General features: G+C 35.2%; 1 protein-coding gene across 2 annotated transcripts in view; it reads left to right on the plus strand.

Annotated features, from left to right (window-relative positions):
• The window catches only part of LOC148950005 (uncharacterized), a 105,960-nt gene that overhangs the window by 70,317 nt on the left and 21,589 nt on the right, over positions 1 to 14,054 (plus strand). For both annotated transcript variants that reach the window (XM_089092069.1, XM_089092068.1), the window contains 2 exons: positions 5,677 to 5,812; positions 9,625 to 9,834. In XM_089092069.1, the coding sequence (XP_088948195.1) occupies positions 5,677 to 5,812; positions 9,625 to 9,834 (346 nt within the window). The remainder of the gene's footprint in view (positions 1 to 5,676; positions 5,813 to 9,624; positions 9,835 to 14,054) is intronic.

Raw genomic sequence — 14,054 nt, forward strand, 5'->3', positions numbered from 1 at the left:
TTTTTTGTTAGAAGAAAGATCACAGATGGGCGTTTATTTTTTTTTTCAGGCAAGATCTTATCCAACGAATGGTCTTAGAATATTGGGAGACGGCATATTCGAAGAGAAATAAAAATTCTAGGCCCCTTTTTAAGTGACCAAGATATTGAAGGGCAGCTAGCACCCTCGAACTCCTTTTTCCCCAAAGACATCTAATAAAAATGTTAAGATTTCATCTAATAAAGATTTCGTTCAGCATAGTTGAAAGGTCCAATAGCTAAGCCTCTGGGGAGATACGCCATCCCACTGTTCTCAGGGAAAGGACTGTAATTAATCCAGTTTGCCCATGTTTACAAATAGTCTAGATTATTGAGAATATAAAAATATTGCCTTGGGGGCGGGAGGATTTCTTACGGGGAGAATTTCCCATGGAGAGGAGAGTTTCTGGTAATAATATCTACGGAGGGGGGGGGGTATTCTCAGTGTTGTTTTAAAAATGGTTAGAGATTAAAAGAAAAAATCAGCTGAAAATAAGAAACAACATTAAAACTTAAAACGAAAAGAAATTATTCCATATATGAAGGGGGCTGCCACCTCAGTCTCTTGCTCTTTACGGTAAAGTTTGACTTCTTGTCACAATTGTTTGCGAAAGACTGCTCAAACACAAAGGCCATTGAATTGGAATCAGATATTTTTAAAGAACTTTAATACTTTAGCGTAAAGAACGAGGGATTGAAGAGAGTATTTTTTCAGTTTTTTTTTTCACCGAATAATTACTTTTAACTCACTATAGGCACGAAACAGTTTAAAAATGTATAGCTTTCCTTTGCAGCTGTAGTTGCCCATGGAAATCAATAGATTCTTAATATTTGAATCTCTACGGAGAAATAGTGTTAAAGAGTTTAACCAATTAGTTTCGCTTAGTTATTTTCATGATTCAACATGGCAATACTGAAGTAGATGTTAATCCTAAATTTTGAAACAACCAAAAGAAAATCTATAAAACCAGGGTTTGCACGTATGAATAAATATAAGACAGGCCCTGGGGCAGAGAATATTTCCATTTTGATCTCCTTGATACTTTACGAAAAAACTTTGGTATTACTCTCCTTCCGTAGGCATTGACTTGGTCAGGGTTGCCAAGGGGCAAAATGAGATACGAGGTAAAATCTTTGCCATCTACTAAAAAGCTTAAAACTATGTAAATGTATATTTGCGGTCACTTGCCCATGTGCGTCTATTATATCAGACACCCGGCCTTTGAACGAAGCTATAAATATAATTATTTTTTTGCAGGGTGGGGTAATTAGAGGAGGATGTCTCTTTTGGTAGTTGATACGTTGATAAGTAAAATTTGGGTTGAAATAAATTTTGTATGAGGGTATATTTGTTTTTCAATGTGTACTGGACTACCCCTTTCGACAGATTTGAGTCCAGGCACTTGGGAAACCCAGAACAGTATTATGTTGTTATATATATTGTAAAAATTTGATTCAATAATAAAAATAAGCAGTTTCAATGGAGTGCATCAATGCTTGTTCTATGAATAGGTCAAGGGAAGGACCAGATGAGAATCGGTCGGAATAGCGTGTCATAAAAACACCTTTTATGAACTAGTGGAACACCTTAGGATTCGTTTCTTTCCTAAACTGTTCTTTTTTAAATATTCCTATTTTTTTATTTACTAATGGAATTACGATTTTTTACTAATTTACAGACAGTGGACCGCCTGGATGTAAACATTACTAACCTAGAATTAAAACTAAAACAAGATGTCAACAGTCACGGAACGATAGAGTAAAAAACATTCAATAGCTTTTTACGGAACGAGCTCTGTCACGCAAAGGACTCTATGTTCTTACTTTTGTTAGTAGCCCTGTTTCGTCCTACTGTGCTTTAGTTCTTAATATTAGAAGGAGGCTTATAAGAACATCGTAAATATATTAAATACATTTAATATTTCTAGTATGCCTGGTTGTTCCGGATAATAAAATCTGGATGCGTTCACCTATGGTAAAAATCGAGTTTAAGTTCTAATAAAGTACAGCACATATTAAACTATTAATCGATTAAGACCATAAAATTCAAAAAAAAGGTACTGACAAAAATAGAAAGAAAAAAGGAAACAAAAGAAAGAACAGAAAAAAGCAAAAAAAAAAAAAAAGAAAGAGAAAAAAGAAGAAGAAGTGACGGTCGGAATATTTATTTCAATTTCCTCTGGCTTCTATTTCCTATTATTACGTGCGTTTCTATCTTATGTCCTCTTATGTCTTCTTAAATTTTCTCTACTTTCATCTTCTTAAATTTGTTTGTCTTCCTTGTCTTTTTCTTCTTTTTTAATATGTTTTTCTTACAGTTTCTCTATCTAAGAGGACTATTTCCTCACATTTCTTCTTTGTTTGGAAGAAATAACATCTGACTTGTTGTTTTTTTTAGTTGGAAAATTTCTTCTTATTTCCTTTGGTCTCTTTTTCCTGTTATTACTTGTGTTTCTCTCTTATTTCCTCTTATTTCTCCTTCAACTTTTCCTCTACTGCTATCTTCTTAAATCTATTCTTCTTCTATGTCTTCCTATTTTTCTTCGTTAATTTTTTTATCTAAGAGGACTATTTCCTCTAGTTTCTTCTTTATTTAGAAGAAATAAATTACTTGTGTTTCTCTCTTATTTCCACTTATATCTTCTTAAATTTGCTCTACTTTCATCTTCTTAAGTATTTTCTTATTTTTTGCCTTCTTCTTCTTCTTCGGTATTTTCTTCTTACATTTTCTCAAAATGGGCTATTTCCTCTTATTTCTTCTGTATTTAGTAGAAATAACGTATGACTTATTTTTTTTAGCCGGCTGCATTTCGCCCAAAACAATTTCATTATGCTTTTAATGCAGTTACAGAAATCTTTCAAGCTGCAAAAGTAGGTAAGAGGGTAAACAGAAGCTTCAAAACACATTTCTGGGTCTAAATTTAGGTTATAAATCCATTCTCGTACCTTTCTTTACCCTTGTGCTATAAATCTGTGAGATAGCGAGAAGTTGTTCGATATAATTTTACTAAAACGAAAACTACGTTCGAATTAACCATCTTTTTGTGTCCTTGACATACAAATGTTTATTAACTTTAAAGAAGAAGAGGCTTCAATCGCTCCATATTAGCCAAGCTGGTTCCACTATTAGCATATTTTCCTGGTTCTTTTGGGCAAAGGTCAGTCTTTGGAAATTTTAACCCAAAATACGAAACGGCTAGGGGTTTAAGGATATTTCAGTAGAAGCCACTCTAAATACCAGAAGTGCACATATCGCCGCCCAACTTGCGTACTATGAAATATGCCAAAAACTGGACTACGGAGTTCTTTGCTTTGAATAAATTAAAAATCCAATTTAGTGGTGTTTATACATTTGTTGAGTGTTTAGAATCGTGAATTTGGACTCTGAAAAGAATCCTAAGGATTTTAGAAATGTCTAAGGGATTTTAAGCCAGATTTCTGGTTAATTACTACTACTACTACTAACAACTCACCTCAGCACCAAGCAGCCTGAGGACAACACAGCTACGCACGCTCCTCCTCCATCCCAATCTATTCAAAGCCTCCCTTTTTAAATCTTCCCATGAAGTTCCCATTTCCTTTAAATCTTTCTATATGATGTCCTCCCACCCCAGACGAGGACGACCTGCTTTCCGTTTAGCCCTAGACGGTTTTCCGAAAAGAACAATCTTCGGCAACATGTCATCCTTCATCTGCACAACGTGCCCTAGCCACCTCAACCTTTCTTTCATTATAGCCCTAGAGAGCGGTATTGAACCACATTTTTCGTAAAACCAAATGTTTGAAATATGGTCAGTCAGCCGGGTACCCAGAACAAACCTTAAGCAATTTCTCTGGAAAACATCTAGCAAATCTTCATCCCCTTCTCGGAGCGCCAATGCTTCACATTCATATTTGACCACTGTCCATCACTGTAGATTCTAATATTCTAATCTTGGTTTGCAGACTTATCTTCCTATTCTTCCAAACTTTTTTTTTAAGTGTGAAAAAACACCCTGGACCGTGGCTATTCTACTTTTAACATCTTCACTGCTCCCACCATCTTTACTAATAATACTACCAAGGAAAGTGAAGCTGCCCACCTGATCAATCTTTTCGTTACCCAGCTTCACCTTTTCATCGTCACTTATTCATAGCCTTTGCGGTATAATGTTCTTAACATTAATTTTCGAACCTCCTTTAGTTCCCTAAGCTCGCAAAACTTCCAAAAGCTCATTAAATTTGGTTATATTTTCATGAAGGATGCTTAAATCATCAGCATAATCTAAGTCCAGGATATTATGGTTAATTCGAAGCATATAAATCCAAAATCTGATTTTCGACAAATACAATAATACACAGAATAAGCGACGATATAATAAAAATCCATGGGTTTAAATTTGACTGATGGGACTGATTTGATTGATTTGAAATCTTGTAAACTTTTTTTTTTAGTTAAACACAAAAAAAACCACAAAAACTTAAAACGGTAAGTTTCTAGCCACTGGGGATTACAATCCCTCAAAAGTTCTATGTTTGGAATCTTATACCACACTGAAGCCTCCATAGCTTCCTCAAGAAATACACTGTGAGTAATTTTAAAGAAACCTTATTTAATGAATTTGCAAACGTATTGAGTGATTATTAACCCTTTTGGGTAAACGAAAAGGGACCATTGCGGGATGAAATATTTTTATAAAAATGCGAATTCCGGACCTTACTTTTGGAAAAGGATACGATAGTTCATAATTGTGGGGATAGGGACCCAAAACTTCTAGAAAGGAATTCCTGGAAACATTGTGAAGCTGATGGTGAAGTTTCCAAGACCATCCCATTGAAGAAGTATTATTTATTTTTTCTGAAATCCTACAGATTTTTTTGTTCTGTGAATTGTCGAAGAGCTGCTTTAGATATTTGGAATCAGTTATAAATAGCACATCCGTTTATTGTATATATTGCTACCAAAATTAGTTTTTGTTCTAAAATTTTTGTTTATACTGTATTATCGAAACTTACTCTTATATATCCGTAAACAGCTGGAGAAGAGTTTTTCAAACCGATGAAGAAGAAGTAGACTTTGTAAAAGTACAAACAGAGAACACAAAAGTAAATTTTTATACAAGAACAAAAAGGAGTAACTTAATAAATTGAAAAATCAGGAAAAAAAATGTCATTACATTTATTGGCACAATTTACAGAGATGTAGGGGATGGGAAGTAGACATTTTTGTATTTTTATTAATTAAGATAGAAAAATGACATTTTATACAATCTAGGGGGGGGGGGGTAATTTCGATGTAGTCTAATAAAGATAAAAAGGGCATCTTCCAAAGTCTAGGAATATAGTTATCCCAACTCCAGACTTTATTGGCACCTATACTATTTGGACAGGAGACTTTCAGCTAATAAATTTCACAAAAAAAATAGTTTTGCTTTCGAAAAAATACCCATTAGGTTTATTCCTCCATGTGGTGTCCGGTGAAACAACCTGTACTAATTATTTTATATATCATATATATACATATAGGTCATATATAGTATATAATATAATTATAAAGTATATTATATATATTAGCCTAGTTCTTTTAAACACGGAGAAAACAGATAAAAGTATCTTTTAAACTGTAATAAGTAAATAATTTGTGCTTAACCAGAGTAATTCCAAGTTGCATTTATTTTAGAGAAAACATTGACGATTCATTGGAAATGGACCCTGATAAATTAAAGAGGCTACGCCGTCTATTAATTGGTGCAAGAAGTGTCATTGGATTGGCAACCAAGTGGCAAGATCAGATAAAGCGTGCTCCTGCCTTGGAGGTATATTTTCTCATACACCTAGACTCAAAATTTGGCTACTGATTTTTAAAGTTAAACAGCTTTAACAGAAAAGGTTGGCACAAGGGTGGATTTCTCGTTTGAGTTATTCACTCATTTAAGAATCTGCTAGGAATCCACAAAAATTGCACTGGTTCAGTATTTCTCGAAAGGTCCAAGAATTACAGAAGAGATGGCGGACTAAAGATGCAAATCAGTGGCGTCGTTTGGGAGGGGCAGGGGGGCAGTTGCCCCCCCCCCCAAATAATTTGTGGAAAAAATTATTATATAGTCTGTGTCCCTTAAATCTCCGGATGTACACCCCTCTTGCACCCCCCCCCCCCCCAAATAAAAATGGTGGAGCTACGCCACTGATGCCGATCATAAATTACAATTAGCTCTTATGAGGATTTTGAAATTAAAATGAAAAAACGTCCGTACAGCCCTCTTTCTACTGCCACGACAGCTTGAAAGGTTGCGGGTACGTTCTTTTTATTTTTATATCCACTTAAAAAAAAAAAAACTACTTGAATTATTTTCGTTCAAATTAATTTTGTCATAGTTTTCACGTCAGTCTTTACTATAGTTATGTTTTTTTATTTATACTCTCTATACCACTAAGGCTACTCGCATCGAAGGCTGCTATGTCTTACACTCAGTATTATACGGGCTCACCAAAATTAGAAAACTTTTCTAGTTCAATTCATCAAAACCTTACGTATTTCTCATAGCTGCTTTTTCAAAATAAGATAAAGCAGAAATGAATAAAATAAAATATTGTTTAAGAAAAGAATTTACGCATGGTTCTCGGAGGAATAACATCTTCAGCTAATTAAGGGAAAACTTATCTTTTAATTTAGTTTCATTTGTATGTCCAAGGGTTTATCGAGTTAGAAATACACAAATAAGGTGCTTGGAAATGAACAAAATAAACTTTCATTAGTAAGCATTAGAATTTTTTTCAAACATACAAAAAAAATAAAAATAAGTACTTAAAAACTTTGATGTGGCGTGCATTTTGTGCAGCATGTGATGTAGCTTGCATGTGATGGTAGCGTGAATTTTGAGTTTTTTTTTGTTATGTTATATTTCACAAAAGGCGGCTGTTGAATATTTTCGAATATAGACTCATCCGAATATAGACTCATCAGACAAATATAGACTCATTGGTTGATCTATTTTAATCATTGGATGTATTCTTAAAGAAAAATACAAGAGAGTATATCAAACAGTTCGTGGTAACGAACTGTAAGTAAGGAGCGACCCGGCTCAATAGTAACCGAAACTCTAAAAACCAGAATTTTGATACCCATAGATACATCAATAGAATCAAATTTTTATGCTGATTTCCAATATATAAGTTTCATTAAGTTTAGTTTTACCCAACAAAAGTTACGCGCCTGAGAAAGCCACAGAAATTTAATTAAAATCACACCATCGGATTCAGTGTATCAGAAAACCCTACTGCGGAAGTTTCAAGCTCCTATCTGCAAAAATGTGGTATTTAGTATTTTTTGTCAAATATTTCGTGGTAACGAACTGTAAGTAAGGAGCGACCTGGCTCAATAGTAACCGAAACTCTAAAAAACAGAATTTTGATACCATTAGAGGCTAGTCTTTAAGGATTAATAGTAATTATTAAAAACATTCAAAATCAGAATGTCACTGCCATAATTAAAAACACGTTGTAGGCTACATACTTGTATATCTCACTAACGGTTTTATATATTTTCACTGAAATTGGTCTATAAGGATTTGTGAGCCCTTGACCAAACAGTTCGCGGTAACGATATGTAAGTAAGGAGTGGTTCGGCCCAGTTGCAATCAAAATTCTAAAAGACAGAGCTAAATAACAATAGATATTCAAAAGAATTGTTTTTTTACACTGATTCCAAATATATACAACTCATTAAGTGTAATGTTACCCATCAAAAGCTATGAACCCAAGAAAGTTTGCGGGATTTTCGATAGAAACGGGGAGCACCCCCAAAAAGACAAGCAATATTAATGAAAATCATACCGTTCAAATTCAGTATACCAGGGAACCCTATTGTAGAGGTTTCAACCTCGTATCTAAAAAAATATGAGACTTTGTGTTTTGCCAGAAGAAAGATCACAAATGTGTGTTATTTTTCCTAGGGGTGATTATATCGAGCAAATAGTCCTAAAGGATCGGGAGGAAGCTCATTCGAACGGAAATTCGTTGAAAATGTTCTTTGGAGAGATAAGTTTCCAGGGGAAGTTTTGCAACAGGAGGGAAGAGAATTTCCTAGCATTAATTGAAAAACGGTCTGAAATTAAAGTAAAGAAACAAGTTTTTTCAACTGAAAGATGGAATAATTTCTGTTCATTTTAAGGTCTAATATTGCTCCTTACTATCAGTTGGAAATATATATATATTTTTTTTTGTAAAAGAGTAAAACAGGTAAAACAACGTCAGTTGAAAGATACGTTACGTATGCATTTGACAAAATGATAGGTATGTCATACCTCATTGAGTTCAGAAACTTTAGATAAAAAAAAAATTAAAGTTTTTACATTAAATTATAAATTAATTCCTCGTCAGTCCAAGTAGCGCTATATTGTCTTTGATTGGTAACTATAAACAAAACTGCTGGGTGTCAAAATATCATAAATTTCATCCTTCTTTGTTTGCACAAAACTTGTAGAATAATCAAAATCGTCATTAAGATCGCGAAGAACCAACAGATTATCTGGTACTTTAACCCCTTCTAATTCAAATATAACATACAAGATAACATGATTATTTATAAATATATAACTGAAATCACTTTAAATTAGAACTGAAATTTATTTTGGACAGTAATTTTCATACCGCAAGAGTTTTGTTATAAAGTATCCAAAGTACTAAGAGGAATGCAGTAGTCTATCATTTACTCCATATCTCTCTATTACCGTGGAAAGCCGCTGGCCCCACTTGTTCGAATGAAAAGCCTCGCGGCCAACATTATTGTACCATAAATATAGGGTATGGTAATGGTAATACCCTGTTATGGTATACCCTGTTCCAGGGTATGGTAACGTGATCGAACGATCAAAAGGCCAAACTCTGCTCTAGGCCAAGGCTGCCGCCCTCTGGGTCATCCCTAATATCTCTAGCTATCTCTTTGGATAGTAAACGGACCCCCCCTGTCGATATACTAATGACGGTATTTCTTGCGAGCTCTTTCCCTACCCTGCCTGGTTTTGTGGAAAAATAATCTAAAACGGTTGTAGAAAATACCTCACTTGTATTCTTTCCACGTCACGTAACAAAACACACATCCATAAACTCTCGACACAGACTCCCTAAACGGGGCCACAATGGAGACTAAAAACAAAAACACCACTTGTGTACCAAGCACTTTCATTTGGGGTGGACCTTTTTTTGGCCCTGGCCAATCCGCTAAAGTAAAGTTCAAATCTCTGGCTTCTTTTGAATAGTATTATCGGTCAATGGCCCAGATCAGCCAAACAAAAATAGGATTTAGCTTGAAAGCTTACTTATTGCAAAACCACTATATCTTAGCAACGAGACTTTAACTTATCATTGAAAATTATACCATAGGCAAATCTAAGCAAATGTAATTACGGAAACGAAAACAGGTCATTTATCTGAAAAGGAAAATAAACAGGGGTGGAACCCCAACACTCCATATCCATATTCAACTCCTCCATATCTCTTTAACATAAATGTACAGTAAAGAAGAAAATATTATATGATATAGCATATGAATATTGTGAAGCTGATCATACGTATCAGCCTAAAGTCAGACAAACATTATGCATCAGCCTAACCATTTTGATTGTTTTAGGAAGTCAGTGAAGTTGATGAGGAAATTGAAGAAAACTCAAACTCTCAGCAGTCCAGAACTATTACAGCAACTCAATTCGATCCTTATTTTGAGGGCCTTCCATTGTCGTATCATCTATGGGATCCCACTGATATAGATACCTGTCAAGAAAGTCCTCCAAATTCTTCTGAGATTGCTCGGGATGTGTGGAAGCAATTGATGGAAACTAAGGTAATTCACATTAAACTAGTTAATAATTGTAACTATTTAGTGATTAAGTTAAGACATCGAATGATAGCCGAAGGATATTCAACAATGTCAAATTAAAACAAATAAGCAAATACCTTGATGTAAACGGGGGAATGCTGTTAAAACGTTCATGCTTTATTAAAGAAAACTTCATTGCCTAATTTGTCTCAAAATAGCCTTACAAAACTGATATCGAAGGGAAAATTTTGATAAATTCCTTGCTAAAGTCAGGTTTCAAAAAAGAATTAGTAAAAGTTCATAAAACTAGGTACTGATGTGATAAAAAAATTTTAAGGATCACTCCCGTTACCTCCTTCCCCAATAAGAATTTGTTCGGCTGACCCCTGACCATAAGAAGCTAGATGTAGTAGTAATTTTGACGCTGAACCGTTGCCTTTATCAGGCAGAGGTGATCATAGCTATACCGGTTCGCCCTTCATGCTGCTAAATGTTTAACAGCCTAAGGTATATCAAATGTTCCAAGATACATTATTTTTCAGATAGTTATAAATTGCTGTATAATTTTTTAGTTCGTTCATATAATTTACCTATCCAAGGCTGTATTTAGTATTTTAGTCTTGCGGGGTTGGGGTCGGGGGAGGCTTACAAAAAGAATCTTACAAAACACAACAAAACTGTTTACATGCATTTTTGTTACTTTTTACCAGTCGGACAAAATTTCCTGGTGAGGGTTTCAGTCTGGAACCTTCCCCCCCTTGGATACAGGAGGGCTTTTATTCACACAATATTTTAAATGTCCAATATTTTAGACTGTAAACATACTCAGAAATGAACAAACAGATTTACACCTTAATTTCATAACCACCGTGGAATGGACTGAAGCTATTCTGGCGTCTGTGAAGGATAAACAAAAAAAGGAATTCGATTCATAGCAGAAAAAAAAATTTTGTGAGATACAACACATTTCCATACTATCAAATGACAAAAAATACATAATTTTTTCCCCTGGGGCTGGTCGTATCATTTTTAGTATGTAGGAAGCCTGCAAAATTACACAGGAGATAAACGAAAACGAGAATTAGAGCGTATGTATGAAAAATGAAAATGAACAGCAAAGACACGGATGGTCAGATGATATGTGAAAACAACAATTAGAGCATAACAAAATGATAAATAAGAGCAAAGATACACGTGGTTGGAAGATAAACGAAAACGAGAATTAGAGAGTGTCGAAAATGAAAATAAAGATCAAAGACACACGCGGATAGAAGAACAGCGGCGTCGTAATCTTCGTTACCAACAACGTATGGCACAAAACCAAGTACATACATACAAAGATGCCATAAACTCAGTAAATGTTATATATAAGTCTTTGGGACCCTTCAACGTTGCTTGTATTCACAGTGGAGCCCTCCCTTTTCCTGAGGAAAGAGTAGCAAACAAAGGTAATTCGTTCGGAGATTACTGCTTGCATGGTCGAATAGCAATGTCACTATCTCAATGTCCAAATGAATTGGTTTGCCTTTTTTGAGACGTCACTTGCTCTCTGAAAGGTTTCATAGGCCTATTCGAAACTTGAAATCATTTTTGGCTCTAGCTTCATTCAACATAAGCGATGATCGAATCATTAATGGTCGTAATATATTCAGCTTCAAAGTAGCTGAACAAATTTATCACAAAATTAATTTAGTGACACATCTGTCACAAACTACTGAAGATGAAATTGAGCCACCTTCATATGGCCAAATGTAGATTTTAGACCCCAGTGAAGCTGTTGAGGAACGCCTCGCACATTATTTAAATTATGGGATCTTTCGTATTCTAATGAATCTCTTGAAAGAAATATTGAGAGATTCAAACGACTATGCCAAAGGTTACGAAAAAATGCGAGAAGTGGAGGATGATTCAAATCAACGTGCTGATTCATTGGGACAACAGCCTACAAACGTGCATCTCATTTTTACTTTGCAAGATGGTGTAGATTATAGTCGGCCCTCCTGCGTGTAATGAAGTATGCGATATGCTTACTCTTAATGCTGACCATAGTTTCCCACCAAATTAAATGGTTGTAAAACAACGTGACAAAAATCTTGTAATGAAAACAAAACTGACCGTCATGTGAAGCCCTTTACCTATCTAATGTTATATCCATCTGGAACCTTAGAATAGTCAAGGGGTATGCTACTTCAAACACCTTATATAAGTCGTTCACATATAACATGGCTTGAATTAACAAGGAATCGTATCGCTTTTTGACCTAAAGTCACGAAAAGCTTTTCTGTGCAAGCTGTAAAACCCGATCTGCGTAGGATTGGTTTTAGTGCTTTGTATTTTGGTGGAAGACTTTTCCAATAGTACCTCGTTGATACCGTTATTCATTATGAGCGTGATCGTATTGATTGGATACAATTTAACCAGAAAACTATTATGGGTGAAAACCACGCAGGTGTAACACGACCTCTTAAAGACTTAGCCTCGAAAAAGGATCCATTCGTTGGTGAAAAAGTTAAATTACCGTCATCATTCGTCGGATCAACACGCTACTTTGCTGCAGACGCCTTGGCTATTGTTCGTCACCTTGGACCACCAGATTACTTTATAACTGTGATTTGCAATCCTGAATGGCCTGAATTTAAAGAAGCAGGAACTATTAAATTTTCAGATAACTCTCAGATATTTTGGAAAGGTGGCAGCATATGTATATACGATTGAATTTCAAAAACGTGGACTATCACATATGCATTTGCTATTGATCGTGAGTCCTCAGGATCAAATCCATAATCCAGTTGAAATTAAGGATTTTATTTCAGCTGAAATACCAAATTCCAACGATCCAATATTAAGAGAATTAGCCTTAAAGTTGATGATTAATAATCCGTGTGGGAATTTAAATCCAAATGCGAGTTGTTTGATTAATAAAGATGGAAAATTCCAGTGCCACTTTGGTTTTCCAAAGCAGTACAATTCAGCCACATCTATAGCGGATGCTGAAAAACTAAAATATCGACGTCGTTATGATCCCAAATTAGAAGAAATGAATAGAGAAGAATTTTCACATGCCCGTGCTGTTTATCGTAAAGATACTAATAATCGCCGAATTACTCGTGATCATCTTCATATCACCACATATAATCCTCATATGCTTAAAAAATACCAATGTCACATAAATGTCGAATATGTAGGAAATATAGGTCCGGTAAATTATCTATATAAATACATCTACAAGGGAAATGATTGTGCTTCAATAAAGATTGTCGAAAATAAACGGTGCATGGTTTACAATTAAGCAAAAACTTATATAAAAGGTCGATGCTTTACACGAACTGAAGTATGCTGGTGAGTATTTATTCACGATTTCCAGAAAAATAGCCATGCCGTTGAACGTTTAATGCTCATTTGCCTGGGCATTATCTGATGCAAAATATCAGCCAAGCCCAAGAAGATTTGGTAGATATAAAACAACAAGGCTTAATCTTGGAAGCCTATTTTCGACACAACATGGCGTTAAAACAAATGAAAAGAAGGAATTTCTCTATTACTGGGAAATGCCTGAACACTATAAATGGAATGGCAACACCAGTACATGGGCGCAAGTAGATTGCTAATAATGAATTTGCTTGCTCCAATAGCAATTCCCATGCTATTTGCTTGCCCCTATAGGAAAAAAATTTCCAGAGTATATACCTATGGATTTGCTTGCCTTATGTTCCTTGGCGTCTTTCCAGAGCATGAACTTATGGATTCTAGTCGACTATGTTCCTTTCTATGCTATTCTAGGAGTTTCTGTTCCCTCCCATGCTATTCTAAGGGCCTATGTTCCCTCCCATGCTATCCTATAGCGCTATTTTCCTTCCTATGCTATTATAAAGGCTTATGTTCCTTCCTATGCTATTATAAGGGCCTATGTTCGTTCCTATGCTATTATAAGGGCTTATGTTCCTTCCTATGCTATTATAAGGGCTTATGTTCCCTCCCATGCTATTCTAAGGGCTTATGTTCCCTCCCATGCTATTTTATAGCGCTTTGTTCCTTCCATTGTTATTCTATGGGACCTTTACACGTAATTAAACACGTTATGAAACTATGTGCTATTTGCTTATGTCCCGTTGGTACCTTTCCAAACGAGCGGGGATTCCCCACCTGTTCCTAAACATTGCAAAAAAAAGATAACAGTATGAATGGGGATTCCCCACACAAGTTTTTGTTTCGACTCCAACTTTTTTCAACCAGAGTGTTTTTCG

Source organism: Artemia sp. Qi Xiang Cuo, chromosome 7 (assembly GCF_049724085.1).
Source record: "Artemia sp. Qi Xiang Cuo chromosome 7, ASM4972408v1, whole genome shotgun sequence".
Lineage (NCBI taxonomy): Eukaryota > Metazoa > Arthropoda > Branchiopoda > Anostraca > Artemiidae > Artemia > Artemia sp. Qi Xiang Cuo.